Genomic DNA, 16,919 nt, shown 5'->3' with positions numbered 1-16,919 from the left:
CTCAGTTGTCAGAACTTCAGCTGGTTGGTACAACCCTCAGTGTAATTACAGTTTTATTAATTTACTTACAGTAGCAGTTCCATCTCTGCTGAACTTTGAGCTAAAAGGAGGAGGTGCACGGGTTTTCTAGAGCAGAAGTTCATTGAAGCTGGAAAACTTCAGTCACATACACAGCTTTGCACTCAGTAAGCTAGGAAGTAAAAATACAGCTCTGGCACATTGGAGCCAACCTTCCCTGAAGCATTGGGTTTGGGGTTTGAARTGGCAGAGCTTGGAGGGCAGCAGTGTTCCCTGGGAACCCTGCAGCACCTCTGGGAACAGGCTTTTGCCTGATGCTGCAAAACAAGAGGGAGACACAGGAAAAGCAAGTGGAGAACTGATCCCCTTTATTGATTGGTCTGAATCCAGAAGTCACTGTCTAGTGAAGACATTGTGTGGAAATTATGATGCATGGGTTTTTCAAGTCTTAAAATGATTTCATATCAGAATCACGAACCATATCAAGATGAAAGCATTGTGAAAGCGCTGATCAGAAATCAGGTAAAAATTTGTAGTAAACTACACTTTGTAAACATGACTTACAAACACCTTCCTGTTTGAAACAGGGCAGATGTAATTCCATACTTGAAGATTAATGGAATCGTGGTAAACCCTAACTTAGGCTCTGGAGAGGTTTTTACACTGGAGAAGTTAAAATTCGGATAACAAACAGAAAAAGCAGCAACATTTTATGTGCAAATGCCACTCAAGCTGTATCTTAGGAGATAGTGACTATTCTACTTTGGATATCTTGCTGCTGCTGCAGCAGTAACATGAAGCTTTGCAATGAACATGCTATACTTACTGTACAGGTAGCAAAGACATTTGTCTGTACATGCCTCTTTCACATTGTATTTGTTACACTAAGAAAGTGAGAACAAGTGAGTTTAAGAATGGAACTTAACTCTCCACTCCAAATTTAAATCTACAAAAAGGGCAGATCAACTCGTTTTCCAGTATATGTTGCTGTGGGAACAAAAAAGGAAGTTAAAATTAGAGCACAGGTCTACAAACAGGATGAAAACTTCACTGCTTCAAGCCAGAAGGGTAAAGGAGGGGAGGATGAGAAATCTTTCTTACAGAAAGACTACAAAGAGATTTAAGACTGCCAACTGATCTACTCTGATGCAGTGTTTAAAAAAAGTAGCAAAATAGCTCTATTTTCAACAGTGTCAAGTTTCCAAATGTGTTCCTTTGGAATTTCATTTCCCACTCTTGGGGCAAAAAGGCTTTCCTTAAAGGACTGAAAATAAATTTGCTATTGATAAATAGTTCTGTGCTTCTTCCTGTTTGTAAGAGGACCATCACAGTCCCTCCATAGGTGCAGAGCTCACACCACTCAAGGTTACACACTGCATTACACCTTCCATACAACGCATCAYAAATACAGCGGCAAAATCCAAAATATTTTTCACTGGAAAATAATCCCAAGGCAAAGACTCAGTTGATCAATGAGATGCAAAAGCAGTTTGGAATCTGACAGACCACGCCATCCCCCAGCTCAGTGCTATCTGTGAATCAGTCCTTCTACCCCGGAAGATTTGAATTCACTTCCTGAGGTCAGTGCAGCATAAAATGAAGATGGCTTTTGCAGATGGATGTCCAGACACCCTGTGATATTACTGCCCAGATGAATGTGTACATGAGCTACAAGCATATCATAGCAAGCATTGATAGTTGAATGATTAAGGAGACTCTCCTAGTACCATATACAATTTCAAAATAAAAATCACCCTAACAAGTATTGCACACTTTAGGAGTTAAGCCAAGCATTTGTAAGGACTTCCACCAAAAGCTTGCTTAGAGGGACAGGGACTGGGACGCAGACKTCAAAATAATTATTACATCAAGATTTTAAAATCAGATTGGAGGAAGGTAAAAATCACAGTACCTATTTCAAACTGGTTATAACAGAAGCCAAGTAGTTGACTCRTGTGTTGCTCAATTATTCTATAAAAGCACTTTGTTTTATTTAAACTTGGGATGTAGAGGTTTTTCTTCTTAAAGGATTTATCAACCCACCCAGAGCCTCTGTTCAGAAAAGCCATTTGCTGTGGTTAAATATGACAGTAAAATTTAGTAGCCTGTTTTGACTGCATACAATGCAGAAACAGAGAACACTAAGAATAGGCTTTTAGGGCACAGTTAAAATTCCCAGTGTGCATAACAGTGAGGTATGCCTCCAGAAGCTGTTCTTTTTTTGTTTCYTTAACCTTTTAAAAATGAACCATAACATACCCATGCAATAATATTTCTGCAGTGTTGCTAAATAAAACCAACTGCACCAAAAATTTACAATGTGGCAGAATTTAAAATTCCAAAGAAATATATCATCTTATTCCAGCGAACCRGAGTATGTTAATGTACAGAATTCACTAAGGGGTCAGTCTTAAAAATCAACATTTTCACAAGAGCTTGAACACCACTGAGAAAGTGTGTCTAGGGAAAAAAAAATTATATAAAAGCACAATGCCTGCAGGAAGTGGCACGGCATTAAATGGGCAATGATGGTTGGGAGGCTGGGGTTCTGGTTAGGCTAGGCTGAGAGGGAGGCTAGGGTTATGAAGAGTATTCTACACTGGAGAAAATGCTTAAAAAAAATTACAAAATGACCCCCAAAGTTTAGGCAATGATTTGAACATAAGTACACCAGATACTATAGCAAGGGAAAAAACACTGCAAAAAGTACTCTCTATTTACAGAAGAATGATTTAAAAGACATTATGGTTTTCTTTACAAATAGATGTAGAGCAGGAACAGTCCACATTTTTAAAAACTCTTTACATATTTATCTTTTGTAAGTCAACCTTCTCGACCACAATCCTCCAACACACAGCCTGTGCAGAAGGCATTTCACGGACTCTCCAGCAATTCTTCATTGTGTGGCCCTTGCTCTCTTGGAAAGTCTCTRTGGGCACAAGTCAAAAATAGATTTCTTTTTTTGACCCGCAAATTAAAAAAAAAATAATAATCTGCATAGTTCAGTCATCACTGTCAGACAGAGTCTCATATTGTGCTGAAAGCAGTGGTGCAGGCTCTCGCTCCCAGATCCTGTTCTGTGGGTGAGTGGTTGCTTGGCTCATGGACGGGGGCGCACAGGCGATGGAGGTCGGGGGGGTGCTGCTCAGCATCCTCATGGTCAGAGGGTTGTACGGAAACTGGGTGGAACCTGCATCAAGAGGCAAAAACATGAGATGTTCTGAGAGATCTGTGCTGGCTTGGCTTGTAAAAGCCGGCAGAAAATCCATTTCAGAAAACCCCCACATGCTGGAAACTTCTGGCCAATATCCAGCRTTACAGTACAATATCTGAGCTCTCAGCAAATACCCCATTCCTCACCTGTTGAGGAGGGCCTGTCTTCCCAGGCCCACACTGGAGTCTGTCTGTGGTAGTCCCCTTCTGAATGTACAGATGAGACTGAAGAAGGTCTTTCAGTTCCCAAATACCCCTGCCCAGGAATTGGAGACTTTGACTTCCTACTGTTTGACTTGCCGATGAGCTTCTGCTTGCTGACTGCCCCACCTGGGAACAGCGGGGACAGATTTCATCAACCACATTTTAACCTCTGTGGTTTTGTTTTCATAAATTATCAGCTAGCACTGACAAGCTTCAGGGATCCAACCCACCCTGTTCCATCAATGCTGTCACAGGCTSCTGGAAAAGCCAGGACGATAAATGCAAATACCACTTCTATCACTTCCAAAGTGATTTTCAGTGACACCATATTTATTCAAACCGTTGATTAATTTATTTTCTTTAAGGCCATGGGATATTTGGGGATTGCAATACCTGAATTTGGAGATGGATTGGTTTCTTCCCTCCGTGTCTCGTTACTTGCTGGTACCGCGGCGCCGGAGCTGCCYGGAGCCACCGCGAGAGGTTGGGACATCACGACCCCGTGCTCCTCACTCTTGTCATCAAAGTTTCCCATCAGTGCTTTCCTAATAATGTCTTCCAGACCCAGATTACTGGCAGGATCTGCAAAGGAGTGACCCCTAGAACTGACTGCACCTGGGAGAGAAAAGAAAACACAGAGAAAGGTGAGAAGGGAGGCACAAAATGCAACTCCAAGAAATTACAAAGGGATRTGGGAAAAGATTTGGTCATTTTGCTTTTCCTTATGGTGCAGGAAACAAATTTTCAGGATATCAGGTTTTAATTTTTCACCATTTTTCTCTTTTACTAGGCTCGCCAAAGAGTATAAATATAAGATAGTTAAGACTTTGCCTTTTTCTGAAACATACAGGGTTTCTTTTATTGAATTACTTACCTGAGGTAGTGACTGCTGGCAAATTGAATATTTCAGTCCCTGGCTGAGCAGTTGCTGCAATTAAAACACAACATTTTATGAAGTTTTTCAGTACTGATGATCACTAAGAGATGACTAGAAGCCCTACTGCAAATGAAAAAGGCAAAAATACGGTTCTGGCATCATATTCCACTGTGTCAGTGTTCATTACTGGAACTATACTAAAATTTCTTTATATTCATTTAACATATAATCATAAGGGCCAAGAAAACACAAACCATTTTCAAGGCACCTTTCCAAATAGGAAAACACGTAGTATTGATACAAGGCAAATCACAGACACAGTTGGTTAGAATAATGTCAGGTTTTAACAACTGTCTCAATAATTATGTGGTTTTCATCTCTTAAACGAAGTGTTAARAAGATGTGACAGTCCTACATACAACATTAAAAAAAATCAAACAATCTTCTAGTTCTGTGGTAACAAATTATTATATATGTTTTACATTCACAGATTTATATGAATTTGTATTATTTGAACATATTTAGGTYAGGACATCTGCAGGTGGAAGTCACATAAAGCTTAAGCTGGAAGAATGGAGTGAAAAGGCAAGTCCTGCATACCCATGTCAGAGTCACCTCCACCAGATGAGTTCAGCTTTCGAAATATCTCCTGTTTCTTGGATTTTACCATTGGTGAAGTGTTCTCAAGTTTGGTGAAAAACGAAGGCAGGTAACTGATACTGCCTGGAGAGCGAGAGTCAGTCCTGCCAAGACCAACACGTGTCAAAGAGACAGAACTTGTAAGATGTACATTTAAATCATCTCAAAAGCAGTCAGGCAGAAACCACTTGCAGTCATATGAACACTATGGGACTCAATAATAACTGAGTTTGCTTAAGCAGTAGCAATCTGGCAAATAAGCTTGAATTAAAAACTCAAATAACTCATACTTTAATTAAGAAATAATCTAAAAATAAAGTGAAAAATAGTCTAGATTTTCTAGGCCAAGATTCTTGCATTTCTAAAAAGTGCAATATCCCCTTGCCATGTTTCTGAAAATCCCTTTGCATCTACCTAACATCCACAACAACCCTACAGCAACTGCAGAGTGGAGAGGGGAAAAAACCCAATAAAATCAGAATCAATTTCACCAGCATGAACCTTAAATAAATACTTTGGATGCTCTTCCTTCCTCAGCACGGTAAATACAGGAGCACCCACTCCAATCATCTCCCACATGTTTTTGCAGACACCAGCAGTGCCAGGGATGCCATGAAGATCCTGTGCAGTTTCGTGGTGCACATCTGGCAAACTGGGACAGGGCTGCCTGATCCAGGGACACCCCACCTTCATTCCTCYTGGAAATTAAGCTCCTTAGCCCTGTGGTATTCCAAGTGATTAGCTGCTCCAGCATGATGAGTGCTGGAAGCTTGGTTCTGCCCCTCTCCACCAGGGCAGTATCCAGGAATCCAATCAGACAGGAGAAGACTGAACTATTTAATAAAAATCATAGAAAATAGACCTTTCTCAAAACCCACTTCAGTTTTACAGAAACTGAACAAGAAGTTTCACTCTAACCTGTTCTTTCAGATGTGACACAGAACACTCTGCTTGCACCAAGAAACTTAAGACAGAGCACCAACATGTGACCTTTCCCTCAGCCTTCCCAAAGCACCCCCCAAATAGCAAGTTTTGGATGTTAGTGCGGAAGGATCAACAGTGATTAACAACTTGCCTGTGGCACCAGAAGAAGGTCACTTGAACAGCTCTTTAATAAAGACATGGTTTTTGCAGCACAAAGATTCAGGATAATGTTTTTAAAAGTCAATTTTGCACYTACCTCTGTTCAGTAGGCTCAGTTCTTTGGGAAAGCAACAGAACATTTTCCTGTTTCTCATGTACAACTGGGACCTGAGGTGGCGAGATTGGCTCGTAGGGCTCTGAAGGGACATGACTCCTCTCTGGAGATTTTCCAGGCCTACATACACAATTCAGAGACAGATAATTACTCTAAATGCATGTACAGAAGTAGTTAATTAATGTAATTTTCCAGTTCATACACAACTACTTATGTGTAGTTATACGTTACATGCTTTAGTAAGCTTGGATCTCAAAGAGATTATAATGAATTGTCCATAACAACTCTGGTAAGTTTTAAATAATTAAACATCTTCACCCCTGTAAAGACTGGAAATGAAGTAGAAGTAGCAAAGGGAAAACAGTTATGTCATAGAGCCAAGAAACTGGCAAAACAGTGGGAGACAGATTTTGCCTAAAATTAAAACTAAAAGGCACTTTTACTTCCAATCTACACTGCATTATTTACTATTACTGCACTATTCTATATCAATATCATATCTGGGTGTCAATTAAACTTTTAGTYAGACCAAATCCATGGATTACCTTCCCCTGGCCTTGTCAGAGAGGTTCTCAGGGGACACTCTGGCCCCTGGCCGCTGGTGGTGCACAGGCTGCGACTGCGACTCGGGGCTGTAGCGGTTCGAGGTCTTTGCCCGGCCAGAAACAGGAGCTGGAGTGGGGGTGGAATTCTGGAATGTAGTGGTGGGAGGCTGCAAAGAGGCCTGAGAAGCTGCTTGGTTTCTAGCAAAGTCTTGTGTGATAATTTGCTGGATGTCACCAAAACAAAATAGAAAAGAGATCTTGGTTAAGACATCGGCCACAGTGGGAAGATTTAAATGTTCATCTACATCTACACAGTGCAGGTATTCATSAACTAGATGAGACTGATGGCAGCAAATGAGATATAAATTCAGATACAATATTTTATAATATCCTCAAATAAAACCCATAATTCTAGAATTATGTTCCAAAAYACATATTTTCATAATTAAAATACAACTTTTCACATGAGAATAGAGGCAATCAAATAAACCTACACAGATGTGATCAGCAAGGGTGATGAGCCGATGGGTCCTGGGCACATGTGCCATCCCCTCTGCCTGGGAAGAGGGAGGTGGAGGTTGTTGGGGTGAGGGGGGTTCCTGTTGTGTTCTGTAGCGGTGAATGGAGCCCTCATATGCCCTGTTGGGGTCAGCTGGTTGAAAAAGAAAAAGGTCAGTCTGTTAGGCTTCAAGGTTTGACACTTCTGTGCTTACAAATCTAAAAAAGGTAACTGTGAGAATATTTGCTTATGCAGATAAACTTACTCTCTGCCTGGCTCGATTTGGGTGTCTCTTGTTGATAGGGCTGCAGCTTTTCTTGAGCAGGTACAGGTGAATTTGCAGGGCTGATCACCTCAATGGCATCCCCGGGAGCTTCATACCGGTGTGAGGATACTGAGTATCAAGCACAGGTTGTGGAATAGGATGTAAATATGACAGAAAATTTTGTTGCCTATACATAGCWACACTGGTGCTTCTATTAAAAATGGCACCAGTGAATGAATGTCAAAAACACTGTTGCCTTCTCATAACCATGGTGATACAATTCCATGAAACAGTGTTCCAACATTAACCAAGTAATTTTCAGTTTCCTGACTTCTGATAAGGTTACTCTTACGATGCTGCATTTCATGCTGTAGCATGGAATCTGAATAGAATAAACAACTCTGATTTTGCAACAGTCAYTATATGCAAAAACTGYATTTGTCTATCAAGTGTTTCTGCTTTGCAGAGATGAATAKTTTATCATTAAACATCTGAATCATTTCACATCATTTCCCTAAAAGGCTAAGACAGACAGCAAAGAAGTAGAGAGTTACTAAGATACGTACAACTACTGGAAGAATCTGAACTTTGAGAGCCCCTATCTCGAGCATCCTTGTCTGAAGCAATCTGGCGAGTGATGATCACATCTATGAAGTTAGCAGCAGTAATTGTGGTCTTTCCTCGAGTTCTCAGCTCTTCCTCGTACCTGGATTTAGGAGGAGGTCCTTTCTCTTTACCAGCCTCTGAATAGACTACTGATGAAGTCTGTCCCTGGGACTTGCCACCAGAGTAATTTGCAGATGTATAGGGGCACTGCACAGGCCTCTTTTCTACCTCCAGGGTCTTCTGCTCCATCTGCTGCTGGTCAGTCACCACAGCTGACCGGCGTCCCACGTTCTCTTCTATCCTGGTTCCTTCGTGCTTGTTCTCCTTTGCTTTGGCAACTTCCATCTGAGGAGCAGAGGCTGCAGCATCCACGAGTGCTGCCAGGGCGTCAGCAGCRGTGTTGTAACGGGAAGCTGGCAAGCCTTGAGTGATAGAGGGAGCTCCAGGGGTGAGCTGCCTGTGGGCAAACATTGAATAGCCTCAATTACAYCACAYRGAAAGARGAACTAGAGCCAGATCATGCAAAYAATAAAGCAAAGCTTTTCTGACACRAATTTCTATCCAAAAKGCACTGGTGAAAATAGTGCAGTAATCTTTAGTGGAATATCCTYAACCCTAAATGCACCTTTTAATAAGCTCAAATATTAGAACAGATATCCCTACAACAGTAGCTTATAAAACATACATGATACGTAGCTGAGCAGCAGGATCCAAAGGTGTGATCACACTTGTCCCATTGGTTCCTTGGAAAATACTTGGCCTTTGCTGCAGGATGTTTTCCTGGCTTCTGACAGAGGGGGATGGGGACCGGACGTATCCRTGACTGCCGGGTCTGCCAGGCTGCTCTGCACCTGCAGGGCACAGAGTGGAGGGGAACAAACAAAAATAAATGATTACTCTTACAACATTGCAGCACTACACATCGATGCTGCCTCTTCCACATCCCTTCCCAATTGTCTCCATGACTCTGGATGTGATGGTAATGTAKTAATGATTTAGATCTGTTTACAATGCTCTAAAATGACATGCAAGCTGTGTCAGTGACAGCTGGATTCACTCCTCTTTAGGTGCTACACTGCTTTAAGAGAAAGTTCAAGAAGTTGCAATTATGACCAAAACTGCTTGGCAACAGAAATCAGCCTGAAGTGCAGAGTAAAAGCAAACTGCTAAGTTGTATCTGCTAACAGTAACTGCATCAAATGAGCAGTTACAGTTTCATACACAACCCACCCAAGTGATCCATGGGCACTCACCTGGTCGGAGATAAAGTTCAGAAGGGACTGAGGTGATTCTCTCCCTCTCACGTTCTCGTTCTCTTTCCCGCTCTCGTTCACGTTCCCTCTCCCTTTCCCGTTCCTTCTCCCTTTCCCTTTCCCGTTCCCTTTCAGCATTTGCAGCTGCAGAAGCTGCCAGGTGTGTGGGGTGTCCTGGAAGGTCCACAAGGTAAAATGAAGGAGCAAAAAAATATATTTAAATGAAGCRCGATAATGGCATGATMATTTGCCAGTATATTCTSCACTCCACTTACAGCAAAATTCCCMATTTACATTTTAATTCCACTCAAGACTACCCACTTATCTAGGAAGACAAATATTTAGTATACAGTGACAGTGGAAGGCTCAACAGTCTATTACTAAAGTGGTTTYTATACAGTTAGAAACTAGACAGCTTATAGACCCCAAATCCACCCTTCAGCACCTATAATATGAGCTTCATGAATTATATTCAAATTACTACAAATAAAGACCTGATGGAATGAGGCAAATTCAGAATTTGACAGCGTTCCTACTGTAACTATACAGGGTATCATCAAAAACCCTTTGCTATCCAAGTGAGAGGTGCATGCAAAAAGCATCTCCTGAGAAAACATCAAAACATGGCATTAATGAAAGCTGAATAAAGATGGTCAATTATCTCAGCATGTCAGACAATTAGAGACACCAGCAAGCCATCAGAGCTCTTACCTGGTGACAGAGAAGCAGGATTGTAAGGCCTGGGAGGGAAGGTGAGCTGGGTGCCAGGGATGTATGTGATTCTCTCCATGGGTGGGGTGCTCGTTCCTCCAGGATGAGGCACTAAGATAGTGGGAGCCATATTGTTCAGGTCAATAATTCCTGTCAGGAGATGACACACGTGAGAAYGGCCACTCCATACATTTTATGTTCTGTTCATTGGTGACAGTCAGCAATGAATGTTTAGGGGAAATATAAGAATAAAGAAAGGGCAGAATTATACTGCAGCTGGTTATATTCTCTTAAGTCTGGCAATCAGCAATTTAGGAAGTACTAAGTTAGAATTTGCATTTGTAGCACTTCCTTTAACTGCCCTTTGGAAAAATGCACTTCACCTCTACTCAATAACACCATCTTTTAGCAATTTTGGGTATCACCCAAAATTTAAAACAATCAGCACAGTTTTCACAAACATTACACTTTTAGATGTTGCTTTTATATTCTTTTAAAATAATTTATTTTGATATAACTCCCTTTTCTGAAGTTTGTCAATRAGCTAAATGCAGTTCTGACCATCAATTTAAATGAGCAGAAAACAACTGGTTCTTGAACACTAGTAACTCTCAGAGCCTTCCCCTTAAAAATACTGATTATAGAGGTGGTTTTCCTTTCTATCCACAAAAGGCAGGTTGCAAAAGAGTTTTCAGACATCCACGATCACTACAGGATGAACGCATTTATACACATGRCCTTGAATGTGTGGATCCAAACCGCAGCTGGCACAGCCAAAATACACTTTGAAGAGCATTACAGAAAGAGAGCCAGGCCCACCTCGWGCTCCTGCGTAAGGGAGGGCTAAAGTTTGCTCCCTGGGGGACAATCCCCTGGTGACATCGGGCCGAAGGTTCACTTGCATCTGCTGGGAGGTGATGTAGTCGTTGAGGATGGTCTGGCGCGTGTTCTCCATGGCGTACAGCTGGTACTGGCTGGGGTAGCCTGGCGTGGGGGACAGCTGCCTTTGGAACAGGTAAGCAGCAGCAGCTGGGGGAAAAGAAGGGGAAAGGGGRCTTTTAGGAAGCAGGATGATTCTGGATCAAATAAAACATTGAGGTGTTTGGAAAACTCCAATGAGAGGTGCTGTCAAGCCTTTCTAGTTGGTGCTAAATGAGTGAAAATAGCATTTGAATTCTGATTTTACTGAATTTATGCACTGCATGCGAACTGAAAATGCTAAATAATCCAGACTGCAAAGACGACTTCCATGAAAATATAAATCCTTACATTCTGAAATTGTAAAAGGCTGAAATATCTAAAGAAGGTAGAAAATACCTCACAAAAGTAAACTGAGGGATAGGTTAAAAGGAAGTCTACTGTATTTAATATCACAAGGGATAACGTGACAATCTTTCAGTGAGAATAATCACAGTCCTGAACAGAGGACCAAATAGAATATCAAAGTCCATATATAATTATACTGCAATTCTCAGGCATCTTTCACATCCTTCTTTGCATAGTTTTCCTAAAAGCTTTTAATACATTTCACAAATACTTGTCTAAAAATACTGCCTGAACTTTTTAACAAAACAGAAGCAAGTTGGCAGCTCTGAAGGGAAGTTACAGCATTATATAATACTGTTTTATTAAATTTCCTGGTTAGATGCTAAACTCCCACTAAACTGCAATCAAACCACAACAATATATCTATTTATAACCTTATAAATGATATTTGGTCATTGATAATTGACTTACAAAGGTATCCTTTTTGTGCATCAAAGCTCACAGTATTTCTAAAACTAAAAAAAGTCAACACAAATGTATTTACCAGGATCCAGAGCCCTGTGAAATGGCATAGCAGGATCTAAATGAGGAGGGAGGTGACCCCTGTAGACTTCAGGAGTTGCTCCTCTATGGTGAGGGTCAAAAGGACTGTGAGCCACCACAGGATCAACCCCTGGGACTGGAGATTTTGMTGGCACACTCTCCCTCTGTGTTGGAGTGAGTGTGTTCTTCCTTTCATGATTTGCTGACTTCCCAGAAGATATTCCAGCTAAAAGAAATGAAAAAACCCAAATCAATWAAATGCCTATTTTTCTATTGAAAATTTAACTGTAAAAAACCATTGGTTCCCAAGGAACATTCTTGATGACTGATGTAATCTGATACAACAAAGCACAGAGATAATTTTGTATCACAAAATACTTCTGCTAGAAGAACTGTATTTTAAAACTAAGGTTGCTTATATTAAATCATCTTTCTCATCTAGACACCTCTAACTYAGGAATAGCTTCTGCCCTTAAAACATTACCCTTATAGGTACCACCTTCAACATGATCCATAATCAAATGCAAATTGAGACAGAATTGCCTTCCCTGTAACATTACAGCAGATTTTCATTTTCTTATTTCAATTAATAGCTTAGAGCCTTCTAAAATTCATTCTAGCCAACTTTCAAATTGAGACAAGCCATTAGAATAAAAGAAAGAAGAATGAAGTACATAAAAATTAAAATAATAAAACTTTTGGTCTTAGGTGGATAGGAATGACATACCCTCACTAACTCTATTCATCATAGGTGAACTCCTGGACATTGGACTYTGATAATTCACAGGTGTCCTCCGAGCATTTGTATCATCATAAATCCCAGGGCTCAGCTGTGATTTGGGAGTTTCATGAAGAGTTGACCTGAGAACAGAGGGACCAGAGCTGACTACTGACGTGTGACGGGACCGCACGGCATCCCCGGTCTTCACATCTTCGTATTTTCCTCGYTCCACCACCTTCACGTTTTCTGGCACCATTTCCAGCTGAGGCATTCCCCGGGGTAGCTTGCTTGGTCCAGTGATTAAAGATTTTACATTGTGTTTGATGGCAGACTGGCCAGAGTTGCTTTCATATTTTATGGGTGTGCCCTGAAGAGGAGAAAAAGCTCAGGTTAAGATCACCTTGTGGTAAAAGAATTCCCACAACCTGACCTGATTTACTGCTGAGTCTGGAACTGTGTGAGTGCAACAGTGCTTTTTGTTTTTACCTGAGATATGGAGCCTTCTATGATTGGCCTGGCTGTCTGCACCATTTCAGGAGTTTTGCGACTCTCTTGGCTTAACAGGTCCTGTCTTGGGATCTCATGGATGGACCGACCCATTTCCTTTATGGTGGTGACCCCATCGTACGGTTTCCCCTTGGTAATGGCTCCTTCAAACGTCCTGATGGGAGGTGACTCTCTTTTGATCTGTTTGGGGTATTTCAAGCCTTCTTCAAAACTTTCAGCTGTTGCTCTTGGTGTGCCTTTTATAGAAAGAAAGGGTCACTATTAATAGCTGCTAAATCTCTTTTTTCAGAAGCAGAAAAACTAAATATCACGATAGTGGAATTATAATAATAGTGGAACTTGGCTTTGCTGCTGTCCATGGTGTGATACTCTGARGTCTAAAATCAATCACTACAAAAACAATACAGAGCAAATACTCAATGGACTACTGAAAACATCCCACCTTATTTCAGATGCTGAAATRCAAGAAATAAATGCATCTGCAAAGCTGTTAGTGTTAATTAAAAGTGCTAATTACCAAGTATTCATATTAAAAAGTCTATTTTCCAATAAACTATTTTCCATAGCAAATAAAATGCTATGTTTACAGACAAGCTTGAACCCAGCATATCAGAAAGCCGCTGATTTATGCTCTGAAAACATGTTCCATAAAATAAGATCCACCTTTAACACAGCTTCCACAGTTAATAACATATTTAGGATTCAGAAATTCAGATTTTTGAGGATTAATTAATGCTTCCCTTCTAAACCTGCAATAGCTCACCTTGCATTATAGAGCCAGACAAGACTGTTCTCTCCTTTAGTTCAGCRTGTGGGCTACCCCGAGGCAAAGCTCGGCAGATTAAACCTGAAAATGAAAAATGAAGGTAATTTAGAGAATTAAACAAGTGTTAAAAACCCCCAACCTCCAAACCAACAAACCCCTCCTTACACATGAGAGATGGTATCTGTATCATGGCAGTGCCCAGAGGGCCAAGCCTCAGTAAATCAGGCATTGCAGCAACATGTTATAAACACCTCCTGCCCTAAAAAAAATAATCTTTTGGTTCAAGTATTTRTGCTATTGCATAGTTGCAAGTTTTAACATATTTAGAAATCAGGAGGTGTTTTTTATAATTAAGCTTAACCTTTGTTTCGAAAGCAGTCACTGCTTTTCTCACACTCCACTTTCMTTGCCTAGAAAGGAAGGTGTTCATGGTGGGAAGTGGAACAGAAAGAAAAAAAAACCCAAAATATACTTTGGCATCCTCCAAATTGTCAAAGTTCATACTGAATCATCYGGGAACAGTGGAATTTACTGTTCCTATGGTAAGAATGTAAACCAAGCCCTTAAAACACTCAGTTGAAGGACAGAAAATGTGTCAATGATGAGACAAAAAAGTACCAGAGTAGCTTCTCAGATGCCAAAAGAGCCCAAAGATGCTCCAAATGCATCAGCAACTTAGAGGCAACACCGAATTTCTGTGTACAGCCTACAAACCTCTTATTCACATTGTTCCATCTGATGAACATGTCCACAAAATAAAGGCTATCCAAAGATGGGACAAAATGAACTCAAGGAGSAAGACTACATGGTTGAGGCAGAAAATATTTTTTTGCATTTGTATTTTTACAAAACAGTTGGAAAAGTTATATAATGACCTGCCTTGACCTTTGCAAGCTTTGTTTGATTACAGTTCATTAAAACACAACAGCACTAGGGATGCCCTGAAGCAGGATCCTGCAGTTCAAAGAGGTTTATTGCAKGAATGCAAAAGGTCAGGGCAGTGTGATACCAGTATTTAACTAAAGGGTGTGGCATAGTCTGTGCTGCTGTGACCCAGTGTTTGAGCTTGACAGGACCAGCTGGGACCATGGAGAGCCAGGGACATGTGTCAGATGTGCTGAGAGAAGGAAGTGCCACCAGTTGTGGTAACACCAGCGAAACAAAAAAGCAATCTACTCCAATCCTATTTCCRGCACACTTTAACTGCAGTGTTATTGCATGGGTTTGGTCAGTAATGCAATTTAAATTTAACTTCTCTGTTAGTCTGCACCCTAAGATAACTTTAAATACTCTTACACCAATGCAAAAGGTTTGGATAAAAGACAGAACACCTTGCAAGCAGCTGTTTTTACCTTCCAGTGGTGCAGACCCTGGAGACTCCCTCAGCGACATCCCTTGCTTTATATTTCCTTCCATTGTATCATAGGTTCTCTTCAAACCAATTTCATGAGTAGTTCTTGGGCTCCTTGTTCCTTCACGGACATTTTTAATAGCTGGCAAAATGTACAAGAGTGTGGTCAGGAAATACAGACAACAAAAAAAAGACACATGAATACTATATTAATGAGACCACAGGTCATTAATATTTAAACAACACAACTTRAATACAATATTGTGACATTGTGACACTAAATATCAATCTTTAAAAGATTCTTTATAGTTTGTCAAAAAATGTATTTGTATTTTGATCAGTATTTCAACTGAAGTTTAAAGTTACATGATACATTTATTTTTATTTTAATACAGGCAATTTTAAACTTGGTTATTTAACCTTTCACATTAAAAACATTCCATGACAAACAGGAAATAAATGGCAAAGGAATAGTTTAACTATGCTTTAAACACACACATCCACTTGGAAGCAGAAACACTTCAGCTATGGATTATCAAAACAGATCCTGACTCTGACCAGGTATAAYATACAAATACTCACCATCATAAGATAAAATATGCCCACTTTTGCCTTCATAAATGACATGGCCCTTGGCTGAAGCCTCCTCTCTGCACTTCTCTGGGCTGCTGTCCTCCGTGGCCAGGCGGGTGATGGTTCCCTTCAGCAGCGCGTCGGCAGCGATGCCGGACTGGGACAGAGCTGGGGTACCCTGTGTTCAAACCCAGCACATCAGTAAATTCACATATTCTGAGTCATAACAGAATAGGGAGTAGTGAAGGGAAAATAAAACCAAAAGAACTTTTTGGGTCTATCAAACCAACTACTTTATCAGCAGTATGGATTGAACTTCTGCCTCTGTTATAGACACTTCACCTAAATATGAGTAAGGTTATTTCTGCTACCTCATTAAAAAATACAGGAAGAAGAATAGGAAGGACAATATTACCAGTCTATTTCACAACCTGGAACACGTGCCCTATAAATACCATTTGGGGGAAGAYAACATATACCACATGGTGCCATTAGGTTTTATTTCTATCCAAAGCAATGAAACCTTCCCTTCTGATCTCACAGAACTGAAAGATTTGAGGCAATTGCTCTCTGTACATAGGGATCCCAAACCAATCAAAACAGTAGCATTTAATAAATGATAGGACAAAAGGTCTGARTTTACCTTCTTGGATTTAAATAGCATCTGCACAAGACTGGTTATACTTTTTGAATATTTGAACTCAGGTGTGATGCAATTTTCATGAAAGCTGCCTTCAGTTAGATTTGCCAAAGGCTCTAGTATTATTTAAAAGGTTTGAAAACTCATATATATGAAAAAGGGATTATGCTAATACTGACTTCAGCAATAGTGGGTTGGAACATCTGACTGGATTGAAAGTTTTTTCAAGGCAGTTCCTATCCAGTGATAATAACTTACTTTTTCAGATATGCAAATACATTCACAGTGATAGTYTGAAGATGCTGTTTTGCTACAGCCTTCCCAGCATAAGGCAAAATACCTGAGTTATGGAGCCTCTCAAAGAAGGAATGGTCTCAACTGAAACTTTATTGGTTGGAGTTCCTCGTGTTATGCTTCCCTCCTGTATCGTTGTGGTACCTGATTTGAAATAATAAGATACCCTGATTACCAAGAGAATAAAAAAAATCCACTYCATTTGAAATAATTAAAAATACTAGTGAGAA

At 40.4% G+C, this 16,919-nt stretch overlaps 1 protein-coding gene across 1 annotated transcript in view; it reads right to left on the bottom strand.

Annotated features, from left to right (window-relative positions):
* Window positions 1-863: 863 nt before the first annotated feature.
* The window catches only part of NCOR1 (nuclear receptor corepressor 1), a 55,334-nt gene continuing 39,278 nt past the window's right edge, over window positions 864-16,919 (bottom strand). The window contains exons 27-47 of the mRNA XM_057371960.1: window positions 16,736-16,833; window positions 15,765-15,933; window positions 15,184-15,324; window positions 13,829-13,912; window positions 13,045-13,301; window positions 12,565-12,925; window positions 11,839-12,063; window positions 10,848-11,057; window positions 10,029-10,178; window positions 9,318-9,491; window positions 8,750-8,915; window positions 8,025-8,521; window positions 7,459-7,587; window positions 7,189-7,346; window positions 6,695-6,918; window positions 6,132-6,269; window positions 4,913-5,055; window positions 4,310-4,363; window positions 3,829-4,050; window positions 3,379-3,561; window positions 864-3,208 (exon numbers count right to left, since the gene is read on the bottom strand). Coding sequence (XP_057227943.1) covers window positions 3,021-3,208; window positions 3,379-3,561; window positions 3,829-4,050; window positions 4,310-4,363; window positions 4,913-5,055; window positions 6,132-6,269; window positions 6,695-6,918; window positions 7,189-7,346; window positions 7,459-7,587; window positions 8,025-8,521; window positions 8,750-8,915; window positions 9,318-9,491; window positions 10,029-10,178; window positions 10,848-11,057; window positions 11,839-12,063; window positions 12,565-12,925; window positions 13,045-13,301; window positions 13,829-13,912; window positions 15,184-15,324; window positions 15,765-15,933; window positions 16,736-16,833 — 3,971 coding nt within the window. The 3' untranslated portion in view covers window positions 864-3,020. The remainder of the gene's footprint in view (window positions 3,209-3,378; window positions 3,562-3,828; window positions 4,051-4,309; window positions 4,364-4,912; window positions 5,056-6,131; window positions 6,270-6,694; window positions 6,919-7,188; window positions 7,347-7,458; window positions 7,588-8,024; window positions 8,522-8,749; window positions 8,916-9,317; window positions 9,492-10,028; window positions 10,179-10,847; window positions 11,058-11,838; window positions 12,064-12,564; window positions 12,926-13,044; window positions 13,302-13,828; window positions 13,913-15,183; window positions 15,325-15,764; window positions 15,934-16,735; window positions 16,834-16,919) is intronic.

This window comes from Malurus melanocephalus, unplaced genomic scaffold (genome assembly GCF_030028575.1).
Source record: "Malurus melanocephalus ecotype Western Australia unplaced genomic scaffold, MMel_1.1 scaffold_162, whole genome shotgun sequence".
NCBI lineage: Eukaryota > Metazoa > Chordata > Aves > Passeriformes > Maluridae > Malurus > Malurus melanocephalus.
This window is presented reverse-complemented; position numbering and strand designations above follow the sequence as displayed.